The sequence below is a fragment of the Typopeltis vanoorti genome, chromosome 9, assembly GCF_054136105.1.
Source record: "Typopeltis vanoorti isolate ZY-2024b chromosome 9, IOZ_Tvanoo_1.0, whole genome shotgun sequence".
In the NCBI taxonomy this organism is placed as follows: domain Eukaryota; kingdom Metazoa; phylum Arthropoda; class Arachnida; order Uropygi; family Thelyphonidae; genus Typopeltis; species Typopeltis vanoorti.
Window position 1 is genome coordinate 124,160,278 of NC_143557.1, and position 27,798 is coordinate 124,188,075.

The 27,798-nt window shown below is 35.0% G+C and overlaps 1 protein-coding gene across 1 annotated transcript in view; it reads right to left on the reverse strand.

The window, feature by feature from the left end:
- Positions 1 to 27,798, reverse strand: part of LOC150103500 (solute carrier family 12 member 4-like) — a 336,194-nt gene that overhangs the window by 104,504 nt on the left and 203,892 nt on the right. Inside the window, exon 17 of the mRNA XM_090397527.1 lies at positions 788 to 867. Within this exon, the coding sequence (XP_090253653.1) occupies positions 788 to 867 (80 nt within the window). The remainder of the gene's footprint in view (positions 1 to 787; positions 868 to 27,798) is intronic.

Genomic DNA, 27,798 nt, shown 5'->3' on the forward strand with positions numbered 1-27,798 from the left:
TGCACTCAAATCAATTTACATAAAAATTGATTTGAGTGCATGAATGTAAATGTATAACTTTAAGATCTCAATAAATGTGTTTTAAGTTTTGTACCTGACAGCCTGAGAATGAATTCAAATTACCACTCATAAAAACGGAACCTAAGCAGAGTAAAATAGATGTTTAAGAGCCACGATTGCAAACAATATTAAACATAGTTGATATTGAGAATTTTGGTACTAAGAATAAGTGTTAGATTCTTCACCTCTGTATGTGATTTGAAGAGTTTCCCTGGTTAAGAATTCCTTCTAACCTAAAGATATTGGCTGGTGCAGCGTAACAAATAAATTTGCCAGTATCTGATCGGAAGACAATTTCAGACATCACAAATGATTTTGTCCCTAACAAAAGGGTAAACCCTTTGTCCGAGTAATTGATACACGTGATTAATCTAGAAATTGGCAAGATATATAGATAGTCTTTCTATATCGTGTACTGAAGGCAAAATTTAGGTTTAGATCTTGAGAGTAATTAGGGTACAAGCAAATTAGATCAAATTAAGGAAAAAGAATAAATAAAATTTAAACAAAAATAAGCCACAAAGTGGTGACATAACAGTTTCCTGGAGATCTCAATTAGAAACAATGGGTGTATAATGGTAGGATTGTGGAAAAAATGCTCTCCCTCCCAGTACTTTCTGATGATATATATATATATATATTCACCAAATGTTAAATAACAGCTACAATTAAGTTAGAATTCAATTAGTAAGTGCATTTTTGAATACGCATTGCCTGATAAACTTACCAATTTTGCTGCTTGGGATTCACTGTACATTCTATCAAATTCACCTTCAAGTACAGAGCAAACAAGGGTAAGACCTTTACCTAAATAAACAAAAACAATTTGCAGAAACTCCTATTTGTTAAAGTTTGTTGGTTATTTTATGCTAAACTTCATAATACAGCATTTTTTAAGTGAGCAATAATGTAATGTGTATGCAAATATACACTTACACATATATGGTAGAATATATTCCTATTGAGTTACATTAAAGGTCTGATCATGTGTCAATGAGGCTTATATAATTTAAGAAAAAAACTATGCTTGAACATGAATTTATACATTCTAACTTCACCATTTGTAACTCACATTTTTAATAAATCTTGATTATAATTACTAATTATTAATATAATTAATAATTATTAACCATCCTACCAGCCATGACATGCTTACACATCAATCAAAACATGGATGCAAAGTGTCCACTGAAACTGAAATAACATTTAGATAATATTGAAATAACATGGATATGAAGCATAATAGTGAATGCATTTCATCTATATGGAGAGATTTCAGTAGCAAGATATTGAATCAACTTCTGAAATAATCATTAGTTACATGGTGAAAACTGCCTAGGTTTTGTATCCGTCTTTACCAAGAAAGTAAAACAAGTTAGGCACAGCACTTATATTTTGTAATGAAACATTAACAATATTAACATATGTTAACATATCAATGAAATTAACATTATCCATGTGGAACAAACATACAATTCAAAAAAATAGACTACAAGGTAGTCTATTTTTTTGAATTGTATGTTTACACAACCATTTGAGCACGTAACAGCAAGTGCTATGAACCAGCAGGATACAAATAATTAGTTTTGATATTTGCATAGGGATAAGAATCTCCCAAACTTGATTGAGAGGTAATAACAATTTAAATTCAGATGGGGCAACAGACCTCTGAACTTTCTTTGAAGAGATGTTCACAAATAAAACTACTTTTATGGAGAATGTGAACATCATTCCAACAACTGCTGTGTCTAGTCTCAATACTGTGTTGTACAAGACAACTTTTCAGGTTTAAGATGATGGTGGTGGTTTATTCCTTCAGTTGTTTTTTGACTCTAGGTGACTTTGTAGGCAAGTATTATTGCCCAAAAAAGTGTTCCTGGTGAGATTTTTTACAGGATAGTTCACCATTGCTTTCCCCAACCTCCGTCCCGTTTTATTCAAGCTCGGGACTGGCATATAGCTGATGAATCAGACCTATGGCTGGGAAAGTATTCATGACTGTAATCCATGTGTATTCATAAATAATAATAATAATAATAAAAAGTTCAGTCAGAAAATTCCTATTTTGGACATCCAGTTATTAAAACCCCTATAGTTAGTTAGTTTTGCCCATTTAAATATAAAGAGTAAGACTAAGTATAGGGTTTAATAAATGGATGTCAACAATAGGTACTTTCTGAGTGACATAATAATTATTAATGTATTCATTCACAGTTTACTGCTGTTAATTCTTACTTTTGTATTTTAGCCTAGTTCTTAAAAAAAACTGCACTACTGTTGACCTTTCTTTATTGAAGTTATCTTTTTTTTACTTAGAAGCCAATAGATATTATGAATTTCAATATTTTTGTCAGTAGAGATTGGTGTTACTATAGGTTGGTATTCTAGGAAATCTGAGGATGAGTATTATTATCAGATTGCCTAGAGTATCAAGCATTATCAGCCAATCAGAAAATTTTCTCCAAGACTAGATATAGATTCAGATCACATTCCAATTGTTTCAAAATTAAAAATACAACTTAAACACACTAAAAATAGAAATAAAGAATCTTATCTGGATTTCAGTTGCAAAATAATGACTTAGCTAAAAATAAGTATGCAACAAAAATTAAACTGTCCTGAACACAGCAGAAAATTCCACATACAAAATTAAATAAAAATTGATAAATTAAAGATAGAGTCGGTTTAATGCGGCAGAACGTAAGGTCTTGAGGTTTGGGAAACATCGATGGGACGCTGCATATTCTATGGGAGGAGTTATACTGGAGGAAGTAGGGGAGACAAGAGATCTGGGGTTGATGATTGACAGAAATTTATGGGACATATTGCAAAGGTGGTGAAGGTAACACAGAGGATTGCTGCAATAATGAGAGGGACACTGACCTGCAGAGATAAAAGGGTTATCATTTCATTTATAAATCTCTGATCAGACTACACTTAGACTATTGTTCTCAGATTTGGTCGCCAGGATTTGAAGGGGATAAATTAACTGTGGAAAGGGTACAAAGGCAGATAACAAAGATGGTTTCAGGACTGTACAATGTTAGTTATGAGGATCGGCTGAGGGAACGTGGACTGCAGAGTTTTGTGGTAAAAGAAGGATAGGTGATATGATTGAGACTTTTAAACTGTTGAGAGGTTACAGGGAAAGTTCTTTCGCTTGGTTGAACAGCGGAAAGGAGGGATGACAAGAGGTCATCCCTGGAAGTTACGAAAGGAAACTGTGAGCAAGAGGGTGGGGAGTGGTTTCTTTGCATGGAGGGTGGCTGACCCATGGAATGCATTGTCTGATGGGGTTGTGAGAGCGAGAATGGTCAATGAGTTTAAGGAGTGGTATGATAGACTTTTTGTTTTCTAAGATGGATCTCCCACGATGAGTCTTTTGACTCCATGGAAGCCTGAATAATCATCATCATCACGTATATCAAGGATTTAGGCCTCGTGTGGCCTGTTCCGGCCTTAGAAGTCATCGTTTAAGAGGACGCCCTGGTTTTCTTTTTCCTAATGGCTTGTATTAAGGCTTGTTTTGGTAATCTTTCTATTTTCATTGTTTGAATGTGCTCCATCCATTTATGTTTATATTTTTTTATTTTTTTCTATTACTGATTCTTGGTTTAATTCTTTCATAATTTCTTCGTTTCTTTTGTGATCAAATAGAGTATACTTTGCAGTTTTTCACATAAACTTCATTTCTGCTGTTATTAATCTTTGTTTATCTTTTTGTTTTATTGTCCAGATTTCGCTTCCATACAATAAGACTGGTAGGGCTAATGTATTGTATACTTTTACTCTGGTTTGTTTTTGAGCTAGGTTTGGTTTAAATATAGAGTTAATTACACCTGTTATTTTTAAATATTTTGCATTTTCATATGTGATCATACATCCTAAGTAGTTAAATGAATTCATCTGTTCTAAGATCTTGTTATCTATTACTATCTTAGTTCTTGCTGGATCTTGTCCTTTAAAGGCCGTAGTTTTTGATTTTTCTGTTGATATTATCATACCATAATCATTGGCTATCTCATTTAGATCTAAACTAGCTTTCTGTAAGTTATCTTCAGAATTTGTAATTATTATTTGGTCGTCGGCAAAAAGGAGAGTGCTTAAGTTCACAGTAGGAGAAAGTTTAAAACCTTGATGGGAATTTTTATTCCATTTTATTATTATTTTACATTTAGGTAAATATTAAAGAGTTGCTGAGAGGGGACATCCCTGTCGGACCCCTTGGTTTATCAGTATCAAATTCCTGCTATGTACCATCAAGGGGTGTACAGAATATGATAGTACTACATGAAAAAAATTACATCATTATTAATTTCCTATCTACAATTTTCCTCCAAATCAGTCTGTTACTTGTCAAGACACCAACATTATCAGATCTTATATTTCTATCGTCTAAGGCATTTTGTACCGTATCAATCCACCTATATCTTGGTCTTCCTCTGGGTCTTTTTCCTGCCAACCTGGCAGAGAACACTTGTTTGGCTAATCTTTCCTTGCCCATTCTGTTTAAGTGACCATACCACCTGAGATTAGCTCTGCTAACACATTCCTGGATGCCGACAATGTCAAGTTCTTTCCTAATATCCTCGTTTTTAATATGATATTGCCATTGATACCATCTGTTCACACCTATAATCTTTCTCAGGACTCTCATATCTGCGGTCTCTAGTCTTTGGTCAAGTGTTTTACTTCTGACACAGCTCTCAGATCCATAAGTTAAAACTGGTCTGAACACTGTCTTGTATACAGCTAATTTAGTGTTACTACTAATTTCTCTCTTATTCCATATGAATTTATTCAATTGACTTCCCACCATACCAGCTTTGCTGATTCTGTTGTCTATTTCCATATTTAATTTACCATCTTCAGTAAAAATCGTGCCTAAATAGCCGAAATATTTTACTTGTTCCACAGGTTCTCCATTCACAACACAGTTGACATTTTCAATGATTCTGCCTATTTTCATTGTCTTTGTCTTTTTATTGCTGACCTTCATACCATATCTATTACAACAGCTATTCAATTTAGTCAGAGAATCTTGCAGACTTGTAGCGGATTTATTTAGAAGTATAACATCATCCGCATAAAGCAAAGAGCTGACATTAACATCTCCAATTTTGATATCATATTTAATACCACTTTCCTTCATAATGTGATCCATATAGATAATGAATAACAGAGGGGATAATGTACATCCCTGTCTCAAACCAGATTTAACATTAAACTATCTTCCTGTACTTCCTTCAATTCTAACTGCTGACTTACAACTCAAATAAAGACTAAGTATTGCTTGTTATAATGCCCCACTGACACCATATAACTGCAGCATATTGAATAGCTTCTCTCTTGGCACCTTGTCATATGCCTTTTCCAAATCGACAAAACTTAAATACAGATCTTTGTTATATTCCCATGCTTTCTCGACTATTTGTCGTAAAGTGAAGATCTGATCCTGACAGCCTCTATTTGGCCTGAATCCAGCTTGTTCTTCACCAAGCTTTTCTTCCACAATTCATCTCAACCGTTTCTCAAGTATACTTGCATAGATCTTGCCAGGAACACTCAGTAGGGAAATACCTCTGTAATTCTCACATGCAGTTTTATTTCCCTTTTTATATATGGGTACCATGAGAGCTCTACTCCAATCATCGGGAATTCGTCCCTCTGTTCAGGCCTTCTGAACTATGCAGTGCAGCCACTGTACGACTCTCACACCACCATACTTCAGCATTTCTGGTCGAATATCATCAACTCCTGCTACCTTTCCACATTTCAAGCCTTTGATGGCTTTTTCTACTTCAAGTATGGATATGTATTCCTGATTGCATGCCTGGTCAGTGTTTTTTACCACTATGCTGTCCTCACTGCTTGTTTCATTTAGAAGTTTTTCAAAGTAATTACTCCATACTTCAAGTATATCTTTTTCTCCCGTTTATATGTCACCTTTATCATCTCTAATTCCTTTTACAGCACTCTTTCCTCCATTCCTAAGCTTCTTCAACAACCTCCAGAATATTTTGCCGCCTTCTTGATATTTATTTTCTATATTCTTGCCAAAGTCCTCCCATGACTTTTGTTTAGCTAGTTTTAGACAGTGTTTAGCATTCTTGCATTTGTCTCTATATTCTCTAAGAGCACAAGCTGACTTATTTGACAGGAACTTTTGATATGCTTTTTTTTTCCTTCACTGCCTCTTTAACTTCCTGTGTCCACCAGGGAGTTCTGATTTTTTTATCCTTACAACCTCACCATATGACTCTCTGGCAGAATCAATCAATGTTTTCTTCAGAGTTTGTCACTGAATCTCCAAGGTTTGATTCCTGTTCTCAAACTCTTTCATTTTTTCTTCAATAATCTTTGTGTATTTTAGTCTACAGTTCACATCTGAGAGCTGCTCAACTTTTATTCGCTTTAAAACTTTCTTACATGTTATTCTTTTCAATATGAAATTCAATTTTATCTTGCTCAAGACTAGATAGTGATCACTTCCAATTTCAAATCCTCTGTACACTCTGGTGTCCTGCACCAGAGAGAAAACATCACTATCATCAATAACATAGTCAATGAGACTTTTCTTATTCCTAGCCTCTTCTCTCCATGTGAATTTGTGCATATTTTTATGTTGGAACATGGTGTTAGTAATAACCAGTCCATGTCCTGAGCAGAAATCCAACAGATATTTGCCATTATTATTAGCTTTGCTCTTTTCTCCAAATTTCCCCAAAATATTTTTGTATGTCTCACAATCATTTCCTACTCTGCTATTTAGATCCCCAACAAGGACCAAATTTTCATTTTTCATTGTGTCAGTTGCTTTTTCTAAAGCTTCAAAAAATTCCTCCACTTCTACCTTAGTAGAACCTTCTGTGGGACCATAGGCACAAATAAGTCTCATTGTCCAGTTCCCCATTCTCATATTTGCCCACATTACTCTACTTGTGACTGACTGCCATTCAAGAAGATTAGCCTCGTATTTTGTGTTGAATACCATGGCTACTCCTTTTCCTAGATTGTCACTGCCTGAATATAACATTTTGTATTTATTGCTCAGAAAGATCTCACCAGTTTTGGTCTTTTTTGTTTCAGTCACCCCTATTATGCCGATCTGGTACTTATCTAATTCCTCAGCCAGCTCCATTTCTTTGCCATTCAGGCTTCTTACGTTGATAGTACCGATATTTAACTCTGGTGATGTTGAGTTGGGGTTTGTTTTCAGATTCGTTCCAGTAGCTGACTTTTCGCTGTTTGCCCTGGTTTCCTGGCGAAAACAACGGGGGCCTTGTTTAACCCGGCATGAAATTTTGTCATGTTGTACCATCATTTTTTATTTTGGTTTAACCAATAAGAATACAATTTGGTCGGCTAAATCCCAAATTGCCAGCCCATCCTCGTTTGTTCAGTATCCAAGTAGATACCCAACAGGGTGCACCACGAGAAGGTGAGGATTGGACATTAGGTCAGAAGCCCTGGTCAGTTCTCCACATTCCTTTAAAGGCTATGTGGAGGTCTCCTCTCAGTTATACAGCTTTAACCCTTAAGCACCCATGATAGTTCACACATTTAATCTTATTTGAATTTGATTATTTTCATGTATACTTATGATAGCTTTTACAATATTATTTGGTATTTTTTGTTTCATTTAACATGTTAAATAAAATGCTTCTTTTAACTTTGTCAAATGCTTTTTACGTCATAAATGCAATATGTGTTTCTAAATTGTATTCTCTTCTTTTCTCTATTATTAATTTCAGGCAAAAGGATGGGTCTATACATGATTGTCCTTTTCTAATCCCATTCTGTACTTCTAAAATAAAGTTTTCGGAATATTTCATTAGTTTGCTATTTAAAATTCTACTATATATTTTGTAACAGGAATTTAGTATGTTTATACCTCAAATTTGAAAAACTAATATTCCATTTTGTTTCAATTTTGTCTTAATTCTTGGAACTACCTGTCTGTACTTGTTTAATTGTAACTATATAATAAAATAAATTCTATTTTCATTTTTGTTTTCCAAATCGACTGCTTCAAATAAAGGCTGTATAAATGGTTAAGGAACCAATGAAATGCTTGTAACCTTCAGTATCCTTTATCGTGGTTCAGTTGTTGTAATTGTAATTATAAAATAATTGTTTTGAATATATATGCATATTTAATATTTTAACCATGAAACGAACATACTTGTCCGGAGCAGAAAAAAGAAAAATTATCGCTCTCTCAAAAAAACCCCTGGAAGTTTTTTTGATTTCATCTTCATCTAAATTTCAGAGGAATGAAGATCGCCAACCAACATGTGAAGAACGAGATGCAAAGGAAGAAGTCAAAAAATGATAACATAATAGAAAACGCTGAATGAAATGAAGAAAATTCTGCAAAGGAAGAAGGTGCCAAATATGACGAAACAACTGACAATGCTGAACTTGAACGAGATGTGCAAGACACAGGAAAATGATGAAGAAGAAAAAGAACGAGGTGCTGATGTAGATCAACATAAACAACCAGACTACAATAATTTTCCAAAAGATATTGCTTTTATGGCCATGCAAAATATCGAAGAAAATCGTAAATTACTTTATAAATAATAAACCATGCAATATCGGAGGCATAACATCTTTAAAAGTTGAATACAATGACAGAAATCAGACGTACTACAGAAATATTTCAAGTGTTCATTTTTACTGTGAAAAAGCAAATGGCACAAAAGAATATCGAGAATGGCTTATTTTTTCAGAAGGTAGCAAAATGATTTACTGCTATGTTTGCAAACTTTTTACATGTTCTATTACTAAATTTAGTACAGGATACAATGATTGGAAAAATCTTAAATGCGCATTGAAAGAACATGAATGCTCTAAAGAACATATTTCCTTAATGTTGATTTTAAAAAAAAGATTGTCGATAACTGGACTTATTGATTCTCATTTGATTAATATTGAATAAAAATATCGGCAAGATGTTTTAAAAAGAATTGTAGCCACAGTAAAGTTGTTAGCAAGTTTGGGTTTAGGATTTTGGGTGCACAGAGAAGATGAAAGTGTTGGTGGTGTTAACAAAAGAGGAAATTTTATAACTTGTATAGAATATTTTGATGAGTTTATTAAAAATCATTTAACAAGATATGATAATATCAGAAGCAGAAAGGTTAATTACTTATCTCATATGATATGTGATGAATTTATTGTTTTATGGGGGACTGAAGTAAAGGGAGAAATTAATTTTGGAAGTTAGAGAAGCTCTGTATTATTGTTGATCATCGATTCCATCCCTGATGTGAGCCATATAGACCAGTTAACTTTTACATTGAGATATGTAAATAGTAAAGAAGATGTGCTGGAATGGTTTTTTTTTTTGTTTTCTGCAATTAAATAACCATTACGCAAAAAATTTAGAGGAACTCGTTTTTAACAATTTTAATGCTCTATCTTTAGATAATTGTCAGGGCCAAACATACGACAATGCGGCAAATATAATGGTCGACAAGCAAAAATTAAGATGAATGAATCAGCAATTTTCCTTCCATGTTCCACTCACACACACTTAACATTATTGGAAACTCTGCTGCAGAAGCTTGTTCAAAGGCTGTTATTTATTTCGATTTCATACAGAACGTATATAATTATTTTTCTAAATCTATGCAATGATGGAATTTACTTAGACAGTTTTGCCGATACAAATTCCAAACATATTAAAAGAATCAGCGACACGAGATGGTCATCACTAGCTGATGCCGTATCTGCTTTGCGATTAAATTATAAACATATTAAAACTGTTCTTCTTAAAATAGGCGAAAATGAACTTGAAAAACCAGATAATAGATTGCAAGCCAAAACAATGTCAAAATATATCGATAAATACGAAATTGCAGTGTTAACAATATTATGGGATAGATTATTGCAAAGAATAAATAACACAAGTCTTTTGCTTCAAGAAGTTCAAACACATTTGTTGCAATGTGTAAACTTTTAAAATCTTTGCATAATTTTATAATGGATTTACGAAATGATTTTGAAACCATAGAACGACAAGCAAATCTATTAACTGATGAAACAAATTATGAAATAAACCGGATAAAGAAACAAAAAAGACATTTTGATGAATTAAATACAGCATCAAATAACACGAATGAGACAATTCTAACAGGTAGCAAATTGTTCATCGTAGAAACTCATAATATGATTTGTGATAGATTGAGTACCGAAATTTCCACCAAAATTAATATGTATTCTAAGTCAGTTTCAATTATTTGTTGATCACGATATGAGTAAAGACGACATAAATGATTGCATTTCTAAATTGGGAAATATATACAAGAATGATATTGAAATTAGCTATTTCAATGACAAAATACATAATTTCTTAAAATACATAAAAGAAGAAAAAATCACATGTCCATTTCAAATGTTTTATACATTTGAAATGGACATGTGATTTTTGAATGGACATCTAAAAAATTAAATGCAATCAACTTTTCCAAATGTAGAAACAATATTATTATTATTTCGGGCTACTCCAGGGAGTCCTTAGACTCATTGAGGGAGGCCCTAAACATCATTTCCACACAACTATTCGACATTCTCATAGTATCTATCATACCTTGCCTTGAACTCGCTCACTGTCATAGCACCCACAACAGACTCTGGCAGCTTATTCCACTCATTTACTACTCTAAAAGTAAAGAACCCAGCTTTAACACCCCTGCTAACCACACTCTTGCTCAGCTTCCATAGGTGTCCCGTAGTTCTCCCACCACCAGTCCTGATCTCAAAAATATCCTCTGAATTAATCCTATAGAATCCTTTTAGCAATTTGAATGTCTCAATCATATCTCCCCTTTTCTGCCTATCAACTAGTTTCTGCAACCCACAAATCTTCAACCTGTTCTCATATGGTTCATTCCATAGACCTGTTATCTTAGTCACTTGCCTCTGGATCCTCTCCACCTCCTCCCCATCAAGAAGGAACCAATGTGACCAAATCTGGGCACAGTAGTCGAGATGAGGTCTTATCAGGGCTCGGTACAGAGGTACAATAACTTGCTTGTCTCTGCTCATCAAGGTATTTTTAACAACCGAGTGAGTTGATGAGCTGATTTAGCTACTTTTGCAATGTGTCCCCTAAACTTCATCTCCCTATCCACCAACACTCCCAAGTCCTGGCCTCATCAATCTCTTGGAGTACAGTTCCACCAATGTGGTATACTGCTGCTAACCTTTTCGCCCCAAAATGCATAACCTTACATTTTGCCACATTAAAATGACATCCATTCTCCTTAGCTCAGAACTCCAATCTATCTAAGTCATTCTGCAAGACTTTGACATCTTCTGCATTCACTATCGCCCTACCCAACTTTGCATCATCAGCGAACAAATGAACTGTTCCACTTAGATCCTTCCCTATATCGTTAATGAACAGATTAAACAGCAGTGGTCCAAGAACAGAACCCTTCGGCACACCACTAGTCACAGGCCGTCTTTTGGACTCTACTCCTGAATAAACTACTCTTTGATATCTCTCCATCAACCACCTACCTATCCATCTCACCAACCCTATATCCATTCCCATATGTTGTAGTTTACGGATTAGAATTCCATGTGGTATCCTGTCAAATGCCTTTGTCAGGTCCAGCAGTATCACTGTAAACCCTTTTCCCTTATCCAGTTCAGCCGTCACCATGTTATAAAACTTGAGCAAGTTACCGAGGCATGATCTACCCTTCACAAAGCCATGCTGTCCCTTGTACAGTATCTCATTTTCATCAATCCATTCCTGTATTTTTCCCTTAACTACTTTCTCCAAGACCTTGACAACGACTCCCGATATGCTGATCGGTCGGTAATTTGCCACCATAGTCTTGGATCCTCCTTTATGCAGTAAAACTATTTTCCCCTCTTTCCATGCCTTCGGGACTAAACCAGACCCGAGACTCAGATTAAACAGCATGGTCAATGGCACTGGTAATTCCTTAGCCACTTCACGCAAGACCCGTGCCGGTATACCATCCAATCCCACAGATGAATTCACATTAAGGTTCTGTAATAGACTATTTACCTCCACTTCATTCATCACAATTCCCGTATAAACTAAAGGTTCCTTCATTTTTTCAATGTCACCACCTGGATGATATACTTTTGCAAAGTGCACAGTCAGTAACTCCACTATATCGACTGGTTCAGTGACCTCCTTACCATCATCATTCCTTAAAATCATTTTGCCATGTACAGTTTTTTCTTGCTTGCAGCATATTGAAAAAACTGTTTGGGATTCTCTCTTGCTTGCATAGCTAGTTTCCTTTCATAATTGGCTTTTGCTGTTTTTACCACACTCGTTACCCTTCTGGCCTGCACTTTATACTGTTTGTGTGCCTGCAGGTCACCCCTTTCTTTAAATTCTCTCCACAGTTGTTTCTTTTTTTGCAGCTCAAGCTTAATGGTGTTATTCATCCATTTAACCCCTACTTGTTTTACTATTCGGACCCTAGGTATATAATCAGCCATAACCTCCTGTAAATGCTCCTTGACCACTTCCCATGCTCTATTGACATCCAGCCCTTGCAGTTGTACATGCCATGGCACTGATCCAAGCAATCTCCTAAGCTTGTCAAACTTGCCAGCACGGTAATTCCACATATACCCTGTCTTAATCAAAAATTCCACACCTTTAGCCACCTCCCATGTCAAGACCTTATGATCACTCTCACCAATAGGTGGCAACATGGTCATATTCATTACAGTCAAATTGTGAGATGCTATTACCAGGTCAAGCACTCTTACACCCCTAGTATTTTCAATTACATGCTGTCTCAGATAGTTATCCCTTAATAATTGAATAAAATTTATTTCCTTCCTCACATGTGTCCTCTCTCCTTCCAATACTAAATTTTTTTTTAACAATGCCTATTTGTAATGCTTCTGCAGAAAGATCTTTTTCTGTCCTTAAGCGTGTCAAGAATTATTTAAGAAATTCATTGGGACAAGATCGACTATCAAATTTGTCAGTGATGTTTATTGAAAATTCTGTATTACAAGAATTAGAATTTGATTTATTAATTGACAAATTTGCTTGCTGCTGCAAAAAAGTGGAAAAGAACCAGTATATTTTCTTAAAATACTTATGTACAAAATACAGACTGTACCTGAATGTGATTATAATATTATCGAATTGTTCCTATAATATGTAATATACAATTAAAGTTACCTACCTATTTTCATATTTATATGTATGCAAAACATTTTATAATTTTTGTTGTGAAGTAATTATTGTTATGTATGTATGTATGCATGTGTATGCATTGTGCAATTATACATAAAATCTTAAAAAAAAATTAAAATGAATTGTTTGTAACTTAATAATTTAAAGGGGCCCGAAAATCGCAAACGCCTCGGGCCCCTTAATGCCTAAATCCATCACTGGTCATCTCTATTACTTTTTTAAAGATAGGAATCACAATTGCTTTTTTCCATTCTGTCAAGGGGGGTTTCCAGTTGTATAAATTTTATTTAAAAATAATAGGAGTCTTTCTTTGAATCTTCATCCTGCATACTTATACAGTTCTGAACCTAGCTTATCTTCTCCAGGTGATTTTCTGCTTCTTGTTTCTTTCAGGATTTCTAATTCTTCTTTATTTCCTTTTCATTTTCATTAAGTATTTGCCAGTTGTCTTTTTTAAAATATTTATCTGTACACAATTCTGTGTAGAAATTTAAAAATTCTTCTCATTTCAATTCGGTGTTTAATTTTGTTTTCTTTAGTATCTGCATTTAGGTGTTTCAAAATCTTATATACATTGGGTCTTATTTTATATAAATCATGTTTAAATTAGAAACGAATTTGTTCCATGATTCTCTATGTCTTTTTCTGACTTCTCTTTTAGCTATGGCTCTTATTCTTTTATATTCTTATTTAATCTTCTAATCTTTTACTGCTTAACCATTTATGATAGGCTTCTTTTTTTTTTCATTTTGATTATTTCTTTGGTTGTATCATCCCATATCTTGTTTTTTCCTTTTATTGAATTTTTTGGTCTTTCCTAAGCTTTCATTTGCTGCTGCATTTAGTATTGTTTTTATATTAAGCCATTCTATTTCTATTTCTTCATTTTGTTTTATTTTATCTAGATATTAATTCTTTGTTCATATAGCCATTGTATATGTGTGTGTCATTTAATAGCCTAGTTTTATAATCAAATGTTTTAAATTTTCTTTCTGTTCTTGTTACTTGTAGCCATTTAGGTGGTAATCTTAATTTTATTTTAACGAGGAAGTGGTCACTACTTATTTCACATCCTCTGTGAACTCTAACATCTAACGAAAACTTTGATGTCTTTTCATTTAAGAAAATATTCTAATATTGATTTCCATCCTCTTGCTGCCCAAGTATATTTATGTATGTCTTTATATTTATAGAAAGAATTCATTATTTTTAGGTTACTATAAACTTCAAACGGGAGAAAAAGTTATCCTTGAAGTATGGAGTAATTACTTTGAAAAACTGCTAAATGAAACAAGCAGTGATGACAGCACAGTGGTAAAAAACACTGACCAGGCATGCAGGCAGGAATACATATCCATACTTGAAGTAGAAAAAGCCATCAAAGGCTTGAAATGTGGAAAGGTAGCAGGAGTAGATGATATTCGACCAGAAATGCTGAAGTATGGTGGTATAAGAGTCTTACAGTGGCTGCACTGCATAGTTCAGAAAGCCTGGACAGAGGGACGAATTCCCGATGATTGGAGTAGAGCTCTCATAGTACCCATATATAAAAAGGGAAATAAAACTGCATGTGAGAATTACAGAGGTATTTCCCTACTGAGTGTTCCTGGCAAGATCTATGCAAGTATACTTGAGAAACGGTTGAGAAGAATTGTGGAAGAAAAGCTTGGTGAAGAACAAGCTGGATTCAGGCCAAATAGAGGCTGTCAGGATCAGATCTTCACTTTACGACAAATAGTCGCGAAAGCATGGGAATATAACAAAGATCTGTATTTAAGTTTTGTCGATCTGGAAAAGGCATATGACAAGGTGCCAAGAGAGAAGCTATTCAATACGCTGCAGTTATATGGTGTCAATGGGACATTATATCAAGCAATACTTAGTCTTTATTTGAGTTGTAAGTCAGCAGTTAGAATTGAAGGAAGTACAGGAAGATGGTTTAATGTTAAATCTGGTGTGAGACAAGGATGTACATTATCCCCTCTGTTATTCATTATCTATATGGATCACATTATGAAGGAAAGTGGTATTAAACATGATATCGAAATTGGAGATGTTAATGTCAGCTCTTTGTTCTATGTGGATGATGTTATACTTCTAAATAAATCCGCTACAAGTCTGCAAGATTCTCTGACTAAATTGAATAGCTCTTGTAATAGATATGGTATGAAGGTCAGCAATAAAAAGACAAAGGCAATGAAAATAGGCAGAATCATTGAAAATGTCAACTGTGTTGTGAATGGAGAACCTGTGGAACAAGTAAAACATTTCAGCTATTTAGGCACGATTTTTACTGAAGATGGTAAATTAAATATAGAAATAGACAACAGAATCAGCAAAGCTGGTATGGTGGGAAGTCAATTGAATAAATTCATATGGAATAAGAGAGAAATTAGTTGCAACACTAAATTAGCTGTATACAAGACAGTGTTCAAACCAGTTTTAACTTATGGATCTGAGAGCTGGGTCAGAAGTAAAACACTTGACCAAAGAGTAGAGACTTCAGATATGAGAGTCCTGAGAAAGATTATAGGCGTGAACAGGTGGCATCAATGGCAGTATCATATTAAAAACGAGGATATTAGGAAAGAACTTGACATTGTCAGCATCCAGGAATGCGTTAGCAGAGCTAATCTCAGGTGGTATGGTCACTTAAACAGAATGGGCGAGGAAAGATTAGCAAAACAAGTGTTCTCTGCCAGGTTGGCAGGAAAACGACCGAGAGGGAGACCAAGACATAGGTGGATTGATACGGTACAAAGTGCTTTAGACGATAGAAATATAAGAGCTGATAATATTGGAGTGTTGACAAGTAACAGACTGATTTGGAGGAAAATTGTAGATAGGAAATTAATAATGATGTAATTTTTTTCATGTAGTACTATCATATCCTGTACACCCCTTGAGAGTACATGGCAGGAATTGATGATATAAACTTCAAAGTCAATCAATTTTTTACCATTCCTGTTTAGAGTATGTTCTCCAAATATTCCTATATTATTATTAATTTTGGTGTTTCCAATTCTTGCATTTATGTTTCCTACTAAAATTACAGAATCTTTTTTATTTATTTTATCATATATATTTTGTAGCTGATTGTAAAATTCAATATTATCCTGTTCTCTTCCTTCTTCTAGGACATATAAACCAATTATTGTTAAATAAACTCTATTTTTTTTTAGATAGAAAGATTAAAGAAAAATAATGAAAAAATCTCAACAAGATCATTGAAGAGTTGTCTATGATGAATATTAATGTATTCATTCACAGTTTACTGCTGTTAATTTTTATTTTTGTATTTTAGCCTAGAAAATTAAATAAAAATTGATAAATTAAAGATACAAAAGAATGAAAAAATCTCAACAAGATCACTGAAAAGTTGTCTAAAAAATTAAACAAAAAAAAGAAGAAAGAAACTGTTCAAGCAAAAGAAGACAAGCAAAAAATAAACTGGAATATAAATCATTAAATAAAATAAGGAAAACATGCAGAGAGGTTCAAAACAAATGCAAGGAAACAGAAGACCCTTAGAGAAAACACAACTCTAGCTGCTAAATTTATTTAGTGAATAAATTATCCTACCAATATTTGACCCTTTGTCAACCAAGCCATCTTCATGAACACAAAAAAATACAACAAGTATGTGCACACAGGTACACTAGCAGGAAGGCAAACACTATGAAAGAGGGGATCCTAGGTCCTTACTGGTGGCCTCTATAGGTGCAATGATGGAAACTTGCTGAGTCTCAACATGATGGTCTCCCAGATTTTTGGTAGAGCAAGGATGCCAAATTTGTTTAGATTTGGTGAATTTTGGCAGATTCTAGGAATAGTCTCTTTATAGCTGCTTTTAAGAGAGAGGTGTTATTCCATTGTATCTGATGATTTGTATCCATGGCATGGTCTGCTACTTCAGAATGGCTGTAGTGCATTAATAGACATAGCATTACAACATTCGCCAAATCAACAAATTAAGCTGACTCACTTTACCAAAAATATGGGAGACCATGTTGAGACCTTTAGTAAAATTCTACCACCAATGGAGGGCACCAGTGACTGAAGGATCTTGCCTTTCACATTCAGTTTGTGTTTGCCTTCCTGCTGGTGTGCCTGCATGTAAGTGCTTAATTGTATTTCTTTGTGCTCATCAAAATGGCTTGGTAACCAAGGTGAAGTATTGGCAGAATCATTTATTAGCTAAATAAAGTAAGTTAGTAATTATTATTTCCAGACATGTTTCTCTGCTGATCAATTGATAGATACTGAATAGTCAATGTCTAAGCATCTATATCAGCTTATTGATCTTACACAGAAGTGATATAGCACGCAAAGCATTAATAATTATTATCTCTAGACATGTTTTCTCCACAGCTCAGCATGATGTGATTTATTTATTTATTGTATGGCATATACACATGGTTAAAAGGAAATAAAATACGTATGAATATAGATAAGATACAATATATAAAATTATAAATAAGAAGTAAAACATAAACAAGCATCAAGCAAAAAATGTAATCATATTTTTACATTTAAATTTTTAATCCAACTGATCGCCTCTGGGGATAGGTCAAAATGTCCTTTAGTTCACCTGGATATGTTCACATTCCTGAACTATATGATGAATGGTTTAGGTCTCGGCTCCACAAGGGCAGTGGGGATTCGATATCTTTCCCCATTTTGATAGTAAGTCTCTGCATACACCATGACTTGTATGGATCCTGTTAGCAGTCTTCCATATATTCCTGGGCAGGTCAAATCCAGATGGTTTTTGAAGAATATTTATGTAACTATGGACTTCAGGTGATACTGTTTGAGTCCACAGTGCATCCCACTTATTCATCAAGCTGGCATTCTGACTGAGAAAATTATAGGTGGTTTTAATGGTGAGTCTTCTGGATTTTAATCTATCAGATAAAGCATCTGGAATAAACTCCTGTATTGGGAGATTTTGGTTATTTAGGATTCTTTTATATTCACAAAGCAGAGCTTTCTGTTGTTGCAATTCTCCATCATCATCTTCCTTATACCCTCTTTTACCTTGCGGTGTCGAGGGTCCATTGATCATCGGACCTCACTCCGTTTACAGGATAAGGTGGTCAGCCTTATGCCCCGGTGTATCCTATGGCCTGTAGTGTTGAGTTCTCAAGGCCAGTTTGCCTGCTTTGCAGAATGAAAAACCCCAGAATAAACTGGGGGAAAAACCCTGCTGTCCACGCCCAAGACTGGCTAACTTGGCTATGGCTGAGGAAGATCCTTCAGCTCCTCACATCACCGACGGGAATCGAACCTAGGACACTCCTTCCCCAGGCATATGGTTGCGAAGCGCATAGCCACTAGGCTAACCGTGCAGAGTGTTGCAATTCTGGAGGAGAAATATGGCTCAGAATGGGGAGCCTTTGTAAGGGTGTGCTTCTGATACAGCCATTATTAAGAGCATAGTGAGATTAAGTTGAACATCTAATTTGTTAACGTGGTGGCAGACAGGGGCACCATACTTAGCTGCACTGTAGACCAGTCCTAAAGCAGTGCACCGTAGAGTTGTGGCACTTGAGCCCCCCCATGTAGTACCGCAGACTTTCTGAACTATATTATTTCTAGTACATACTTTAGCACCGATATTAATCATATGCTGTTTATATGACAGAGTTCTATCCAAGGTTATCCCCCAAGTATTTAGGTGTCGGATTAAACAAGATTAATGTCCCATCAACATATATCTCTGGTTTTTAATTTGCAAGTCTGTTATTAAGGTGAAAAAAAGAACATTCAGTTTTACCAGGATTTGGTGTTAATCTCCATTTTTTATAGAACTGCCATAAGGCTGACATATCATTTATCAACATTTCTTCAGTTCTTTCTATAGATTTATCACTGATTACCAAAGCTAAATCATCTGCATAAGCAAACTTTTTACTAACTGTTTCGGGGATGTCTGTGATGTAAAGACTGAAAAGCAGTGGTGCTAGCATAGAGCTCTGTGGTAGCCCATTTTTAAGCACTCTCTGTTTACTGATACTTCTCCCATTTACCACTCTGAAATATCGATCACATAATTTGTTTATGAGGTACCCCAGTGTTTTACATGGGATGATCTTAAGGAATTTGTATACGAGTCCCTCCCTCCAGATAGTATCGTAGGTCGCTGTCAAGTCAACAAAGACTGCAGTAGTCTTCAAGCATCTTTGAAACCCTGCTTCAATTTAAGTTGTTAAGCTAAGGACCTGATCTGTGCAGCTATGATTTCTTCTGAACTCCGTTTGTTCTATCGTAACACATTCCAGGATTTTCCCATCGATCCTATTCAGAATCAGTCTCTCTAGCAGTTTGTAGGTTGCACTTAAAAGGGCTATGGGGGTGATAGCTTTCACTTCTGTCTGCTGGCTTACTAGGTTTTAGCACATCGATGATTTTTATCCTTTTAAATTTGCTGGAATGCAACCACTTTCAAGTATGACGCTAAAAAATTTGGCTAACCACAATCTAGCACAAGGTCTACAATGTATCAGGAATTCATTATGAATATTATCAAATCCAGGAGCCTTCCCTGATGTTTGATGTTTTGAAGTGTGCCAAAGATATTTCCTCACAAGAAAAAGGCAAGGAGAATTGTAGGTTCTTTTGAATTACAGCCCTCATAGCCTTAATTCATGTTTTACGTCTCTAGTATGTTCTTTGTCTATAAATGTTCTAGAAAGTGACACAATACGAGCAGCTATTTGATTTGAGTCGACAGGTGAAGATTTCTTTAGTATAAAAGGGCTTGGGCTGAGCTTCTTGAGAGCAACCAGGCTTTTCTGCTAGAGGTTTTAAAGTCTATGTTCTCAATTAACTGGATCCACTTTTCCCTTTGAGCAGCATTAAGACTATGAAGCAGTACTTCTATCTCAGGATCCTTGAGAGTATAGCAGAGATATAGCGCGGTGTGATAATACATGTCTAAGCATGTGCACCAGAGTAACGATCTTACATGGAAGTGACACAGCACATAACGCATGCCATGTCAGTAAGACTCAAATTTAGTGAGACTACTGAATGATTTGCATTCCTCAAATGCTGACATTACTTGGGCATTATTTCTGGTCATGTTAAAATCAAGCCCAAGTTTAAGTCTCCAAAAACTCTGTGTATCTACTGTTGTACAGGCTTCAGAACTCTTTGACAACATGTGGTGTGTTGGCTGATACAAATCAGCCAACACACCACGTTGGCTGATACAAATCAGCCAACACACCACGTTGGCTGATACAAATGACACTATTCAAGAATTACAGGATGAGCTGATTAACATCTGAAGACCAAACTTTGAATAATTATCTCAAACATCTCTGATGCTTCAGCACAAAATGAATTTTAAAAAAGTGAAGGCCTGCCATATCCAAAAATTCAATAGAGTGGTACCTCGGCTTATGAACTTTTTTCATATCCCATTTTGACCTCTAGATACAAACCGTGATGCTTTTCTTTTCAAATGAACTAAAGACTATTATATTACATTATACTTTTTTAAAACCTTTTATGCACGTTTAGCTGAGCATGCACTGAATCGTCTCTAGTGTAATGATTGTTGTTACTATGTTGCATTTATCTGAAATACGACGAAGACTGCATGTATTTGCTTTATGTATCTATTTCGGCATTTGTGTAAACTAACAATACACTACGTGAAGATTTTTTTAGGTTTATATTTATTATGTGTACTGTATGCGTTTCTTTTTATAAGTGACGTATTTTATTGTAACTTCACATTTATTTTCTGAATAATCTACCAGATAAGCATCATTTCAGTGATCAGCATATTATTTTTAACATAGGGCCAAAGAAAACTATGAAAGAAGAGAAGAAGAAAATCACAATAGAAATTAAGAGAGAGATTGTGGAAAAATATGAGAAAGGAGACAAGCAAAGTGATTTGTGCAAGCAGTATGATTTGTTCAAATCCACCATAGCTACAATTGTGAAGAAAGAAGATTTTTATAAGGAACTGGATGTGGCCGAAGGAGTATCTATTGTGTCATCTCGAAGAAATAAAGTTATGGAAGAAATGGAAACTTGACTACTTATCTGGATTAATAACATGCAACTGAAAGGAGATAGTGTACCTCAAAACATAATCTGTTTGCAAACTCAAACTATTTACAAAGATATTTTGCAGAACTTGCCATCCACTAGCAGTAGCAAAGACATCGGTGAAGAATTTAAAGCTAGCAAAGGATGGTTTGAGAAATTCAAGAACAGAACCAGTATCCATAGTGTTGTTAGACATGGAGAAGGTGATAGTGCTGACAAAGAAGCCACTGAAAGGTTCATGAAGGAATTTCAGAAATTGATGGAGTCAGAAGGTTACAGACCAGAACAAGTTTTCAACTGCGATGAAACTGGGCTTTTCTGGAAGAAAATGTCTAAGATAATGTTCCCTAATAAGGAAGAAATTGCCAGGACACAAGCCAATGAAAGACAGACTAACTCTGCTTTTTTGTGCCAATGCCAGTGGTGACCTGAAGATAAAACCTCTGTTGGTTTACCACTCTGAAAATCCTAGTCTTTAAAAAGCAGAAAGTTAACAGGCACAAACTCAGCGTTATGTGGAGAGGTAACAGCAGAGCCCACAGTGAAACAGTATCTACAAGAAAAGGGGTCTAACTGAGAAAGTTCTTCTTATAATGGACATTGCTCCAGCACATCCACCACAGAAGATTTGGATGAAAAGTTTAATTTCATCAAAATTAAGTTCTTGCCTCCTAATACCATGCCACTCTTACAACCATTGGATCAATATGTTATTTCCAACTTCAAAAAGCTTTATACCAAAGCTCTTTTCCAATGATGCTTCAAAGTTATCACTGACACAGAATTAACCTTCAGGGAATTCTGGAAGAATCACTTTAATATTTTTTATTGTTTGCATCATATTAGTCAGGCATGGGAAGATGTTTCTGTGAGAACTCTAAAATCAGCCTGGAAAAAGTTGTGGCTTGACTGTGTCTGAGGAACTGCATTGGAAGGACCTGAAAGCAAAACTGATTGTACAGTTGTCTCCCAGGGCAAGACCATGCATTTTGAAGTTGATGAAGCAGACGTACAGGTGCACAACATTGAGCTGACCACTGAAGAGCTACAGGAGTTTAGAAGAGAGCAGGAAAAAGAAAGGAATGAGGAAAAGCAAATGTCTTCAGAGGATGATGAAGACAGCAACAAAAAGGGAGCATTTCCAAAAGTGATGTAAAAAATATCTTACAGCACTGGGGCGAATTGCAAGAATTGATTAACAATTGGCATCCAAATCAAGGCGTTGTTTCTAGAGCCACTGATATCTTCAACGACAACGTCATTAATCACTTTAGAAGGGTGTTAAGGAAACGACAGATTCAGTCAATGTTGGATAGGTATTTTAAACCTCCCTCACCTAAGAGACAAAAAGAAGCAACTGATGACAACAAATCGAAAACTCCTGAACCACAAAACCAGCCATAAGAAAATTGATTTTTTTTTTTTTTTTTAGCATTTCATGGAAGACGATTTTCATACTGATCACGTAAAACCAAAGATTTATTAAATAAAAATGAATATGTAATGGTATACAAAATGCATATTTATAGTGTAAAAATTATCCTTCTCACGCCTCCATTTCTTTGCATTTTCTTCATTTAGTTGAGAATAGTTTTGTTTATTTTATTTATTTTTTTTAGCAATTTTTGAATCTGGGAACGGATTAATGGATTTCCCACAAGATAATGGAAAACTGGTTTCGAGATACATACTTTTTGAGATACGAACCATGGTCAGGAATGAATCAAGTTTGTAAGTTGAGGTACCACTGTAATTGCAAAGAAAATACAAAACCCTAATTTGCTTACAGAACAAAGTGTGATTAACTTGTCATCTATTTGGCTCAAGAAAGAAGCTACCAATACCTTCATCCATAAGTACCCAATCTTCAAAATATGGCAAAAATAGAACAAGTATCTAAAGCTTCCCCCTCCCATATTGCCAATGATATCTGGCTAGACATAGCAAACATTTTAAAGTCTGCAAAGCCTCTGAAAATGAATCTATTCTGAATTGCTGCATTTAAAAATGCTATGCCAAAACCAGAATATCATTATCACTAAAGCAGATGCAGTATCTGACTGCTGCAACAGTTTTGAATATATGATTGAAAGATATCAATATAATAACAATAATAATATTAATAAGAACTACACTGCTACATTGTTTAATTATATAAGTTTTTTATTACATGTACACATATGCTTCAATATATATATTTTTTAAAATCACATACTGACTTCAATTGATCCTAATAGTGTCAGATTTTCCTGGCTGTCTCATGACTGAATATAAGGAGAGATTCCATTCCCCATATACCTTCGTTGTTGTTTAATTTGATTTTCAACTATATTACACTATGATGGTACATGATATGTGAATCACAATATCTGTAATTTCTGTAATTAATCTTAATTATTTTTCAACTGTGTCTACATATAACATACAGAATGAATAATACATAGATATCTCTCAGTAAATGTATTCAGGAAGGTACATTATGATTTATCACATCATCATCCCTCCTAGTAATATTGTGCTATCAAAACCCTAGCAAACTGAGTTAGAGCCAATTGTTCTGCCCATACCACTCACTCCACAGAGATTAGTCGCATCCAGGGCACCCCTTCACAAAATCAACATAATTCTCTGCTTATCTTCATCCTCTTTCTCAAATCCAGAATATAAAAAAATCCATTATCATTCTTTACATTCAGACACCTACAAGGTCTTGCCATAAATACTGTTACGATTCTGCACACAAAATTGCGCAAGCATAGTTCTGTTATAGGAGCTGTATGCAGCCAACATTCATGTGCTTATCAGTAGATTGAGAGTTATCTGGCTGTAAGGGTTAACATGCGGTGGGGAGATTATGAGAACCATGTAACTGCAATAGTACTTCACAAGGTTAGAATGCAGCTACCTGTTATTTTCAATACCATAAAAACACTGGGGATAAGTAAGATGTTTGTGTATCAGACTATTAACTGTTATAACAATACAGAAGATGTAGCTGACCACCAAAGACAGGTTGACCACACTTTGTTAGGATGCAACAGTTTGTGATGGCTATGAAGGCATGCCTCTGCCACAATCTTGTGAGTATGAAGAAAGTGATGTCATGAGAGATGAATGTTTCACAGAGAATGATGTCACGTATACTGACTAATGACCTAGGGATGAGAGCCTATTGTCAATCTAATGAACACTTACTAACACAATTATGCAGCGGAGGGTGATAAAATCAGAGACACTTCTCTGGCAGTATGCAAACAACAGGGATATCCTCTTCACAGATGAGATTTTCACCAGTGAAGAGTCATTTAACCACCAAAATAATCAGGCATATGCCATGTATGGTCACACAGCAAGTCATAGTACCTAGGATTCAGAGAGTTCATCAACCCACATCACGGTGATGATCTGGTGGGATGATGTATCAGCAGGTATTGAAGTTGCATTTCTGTGAGAAAAGAGGCAAAACCTCCACCAAAGTGTGAAACAAGGTGTTGTACAGCCCCCAAATACTGGATAATTTTTTGGCTCAATTTTAAGAAATTCATCTAAATACTGTACGACCACAGATGCAAGACCCCTCAACACTTCAGCACATGGCAGAAGAAGGTGAATCCATTCCAATAATAGGGTAATCAATGCATTTTGTGGGATGAGTGCTTATTATTATATGTTGGAAAATTAGCTTTTCTTTCATAAAAATTCTAGGTTTTAAAGTGGTAACTATTTTGCTTGTACAACAGTTTGAAAATTTTACGTAATAAAGCATGTGATTTCACGTCTTATTCTCCCTCTGAACATGAAGTGACTCTTCTTGGCACATTGCCAGCCAAGGGTCTAGCATCTGTGGTTTGACTATATCACCATAATCCTGATGTTCATATTATCTGGGTATGTCTGATTCATTATTCTTTCAAATTTAACTTTTAAATTCATCAAATAAGTTACTAATATAATGTCTAATGACTGATAATAAAAGGGGAAGCTCAAACAATAAAACTTAGTTTCTTTCTTTTTTTTTTTTTTTTGTTTAATTTATTTATCATCATCATCAAATTCCTGCCATGTACCCACAAGGGGGTGTACAGGATATGATAGTACTATATGAAAAAATTATATCATTACTAACTTCCAATCTACAATTTTCCTCCAAATCAGTCTGTTAATTGTCAAGACTCCAACATTATCAGATCTTATATTTCTATGTTGGATTTCTGCTCAGGACATGGACTGGTTATTACTAACACCATGTTCCAACATAAAAATGTGCACAAATTCACATGGAGAGAAGAGGCTAAGAATAAGAAAAGTCTCATTGACTATGTTATTGTTGATAGTGATGTTTTCTCCCTGGTGCAGGACACCAGAGTGTACAGAGGATTTGAAATTGGAAGTGATCACTATTTAGTCTTGAGCAGGATAAAATTGAATTTAATATTGAAAAGAATAACATGTAAGAAAGTTTTAAAGCGAATAAAAGTTGAGCAGCTCTCAGATGTGAACTGTAGACTAAAATACACAAAGATTATTGAAAAGAAAATGAAAGAGTTTGAGAACAGGAATCAAACCTTGGAGATTCAGTGGCAAACTCTGAAGAAAACATTGATTGATTCTGCCAGAGAGTCATGTGGTGAGGTTGTCTGCAAGGATAAAAAAATCAGAACTCCCTGGTGGACACAGGAAGTTAAAGAGGTGGTGAAGGAAAAGAAGAAAGCATATCAAAAGTTCCTGTCAAATAATGTAGAGAATATAGAGACAAATGCAAGAATGCTAAACAAAAGTCATGGGAGGACTTTGGCAAGAATATAGAAAATAAATATCAAGAAAGTGGCAAAATATTCTGGAGGTTGTTGAAGAAGCTTAGGAATGGAGGAAAGAGTGCTGTAAAAGGAGTTAGAGATGATAAAGGTGGCATGAAAACTGGAGAAAAAGATATCCTTGAAGTATGGAGTAATTACTTTGAAAAACTGCTAAATGAAACAAGCAGTGATGACAGCACAGTGGTAAAAAAACACTGACCAGGCATGCAGGCAGGAATACATATCCATACTTGAAGTAGAAAAAGCCATCAAAGGCTTGAAATGTGGAAAGGCAGCTAGAGTAGATGATGATAATTTATTTATTATCTTACAATTTGTGAGCCACATAAAACTCATGTTTCAGAATATTTTTAAATATTGATCTTTTTTTTATTATTCATGGCCAAAAAAACACTGCACTTTTTAAAGGCAAATTTGAAGACTGCATAATATAAAGTAAAATAAAAACAAAAACAAATGCAACATGCCTTGGTATGGGTCAGTGAAGATTATGATGTACTTAGCAGAAAAATTCCTGCTATGTACATCATAATATATAATTAAAGATATAATTAAAACAGAAGCAAAGAAGAATATTCCAATAAAGAAGAAGTCCAAATGGCTGTCAGAAGATGCCATCAAAACTGCTCAGGAAATTGGAAAATGAAGGCCACAGGAATGCCAACAAATAGAAGACCAAAACGAGAAAGGAAAAACAAGAGATTTTTCAAAAAGATCAGAGAACTAACAGGGAAGTTTAGTGCCAAGGTGAAAATATTGAAAACTAAACACAAAGGATATCTTACAGAAGCTGCAGACATAAAAGAAAGAGTATACAGAAGCCCTTTACAGAAAGGACTCCAAAATTACTGAGAAATTTGAAGAGCAGGATTATACACAGGAGCCAGTACCACTGGAGAGTGAAGTGAGGTAGGCACTGCAACAGCTACCCAGTAAGAAAGCACCAGGAGGAGATGGAATATCCATTGAGCTGCTCAAAGCCCTGGGAGAAGAGGCAGTTAAAATTTTAACAGTTCTATGTCAGTGAATTTGGATCACAACTACATGGCCCAGGGAATGGAAAAAATCAGTTTATATACCTTTATTGAAGAAAGGCGATGCAAGAGAGTGCGAAAATTACAGAACTATAGCACTGATTTCTTATGCAAGTAAAGTCTTACTTAAGATCATTCAAAAAAGACTGGAACTATTCATGAAGAGGGAAATGCCAGATGAACAGGCAGGATTTCGAAAAGGCAGAGGAACAAGAGATCAAATCGCCAATGTGAGATGGATAATAGAAAGAGCACAGGAATATCACAAGAATGTCTAGTTTTGTTTCCTTGACTATAGCAAGGCTTTTGACTGTGTAGATCATGTGAAACTGTGGAATGTGTTAAGAACAATGGGAGTCTCAGAGCATTTCATTATCTTTCTGAGGAATCTTTATTATGAACAAGAAGCTACTGTCTGAACAGATCTTGGAGAAACTGAGTATTTCACAATAGGTAAAGCAGTGCGACAAGGATGTATTTATCTCCGTACCTGTTTAACTTGTACAGAGAATACATTTTAAGAATGGCAGGGCTGGAGGAGTCTTCAGTTGGAATTAAAATAGGTGGAAAAAATATTAATAATTTGAGGTATGCAGATGACACC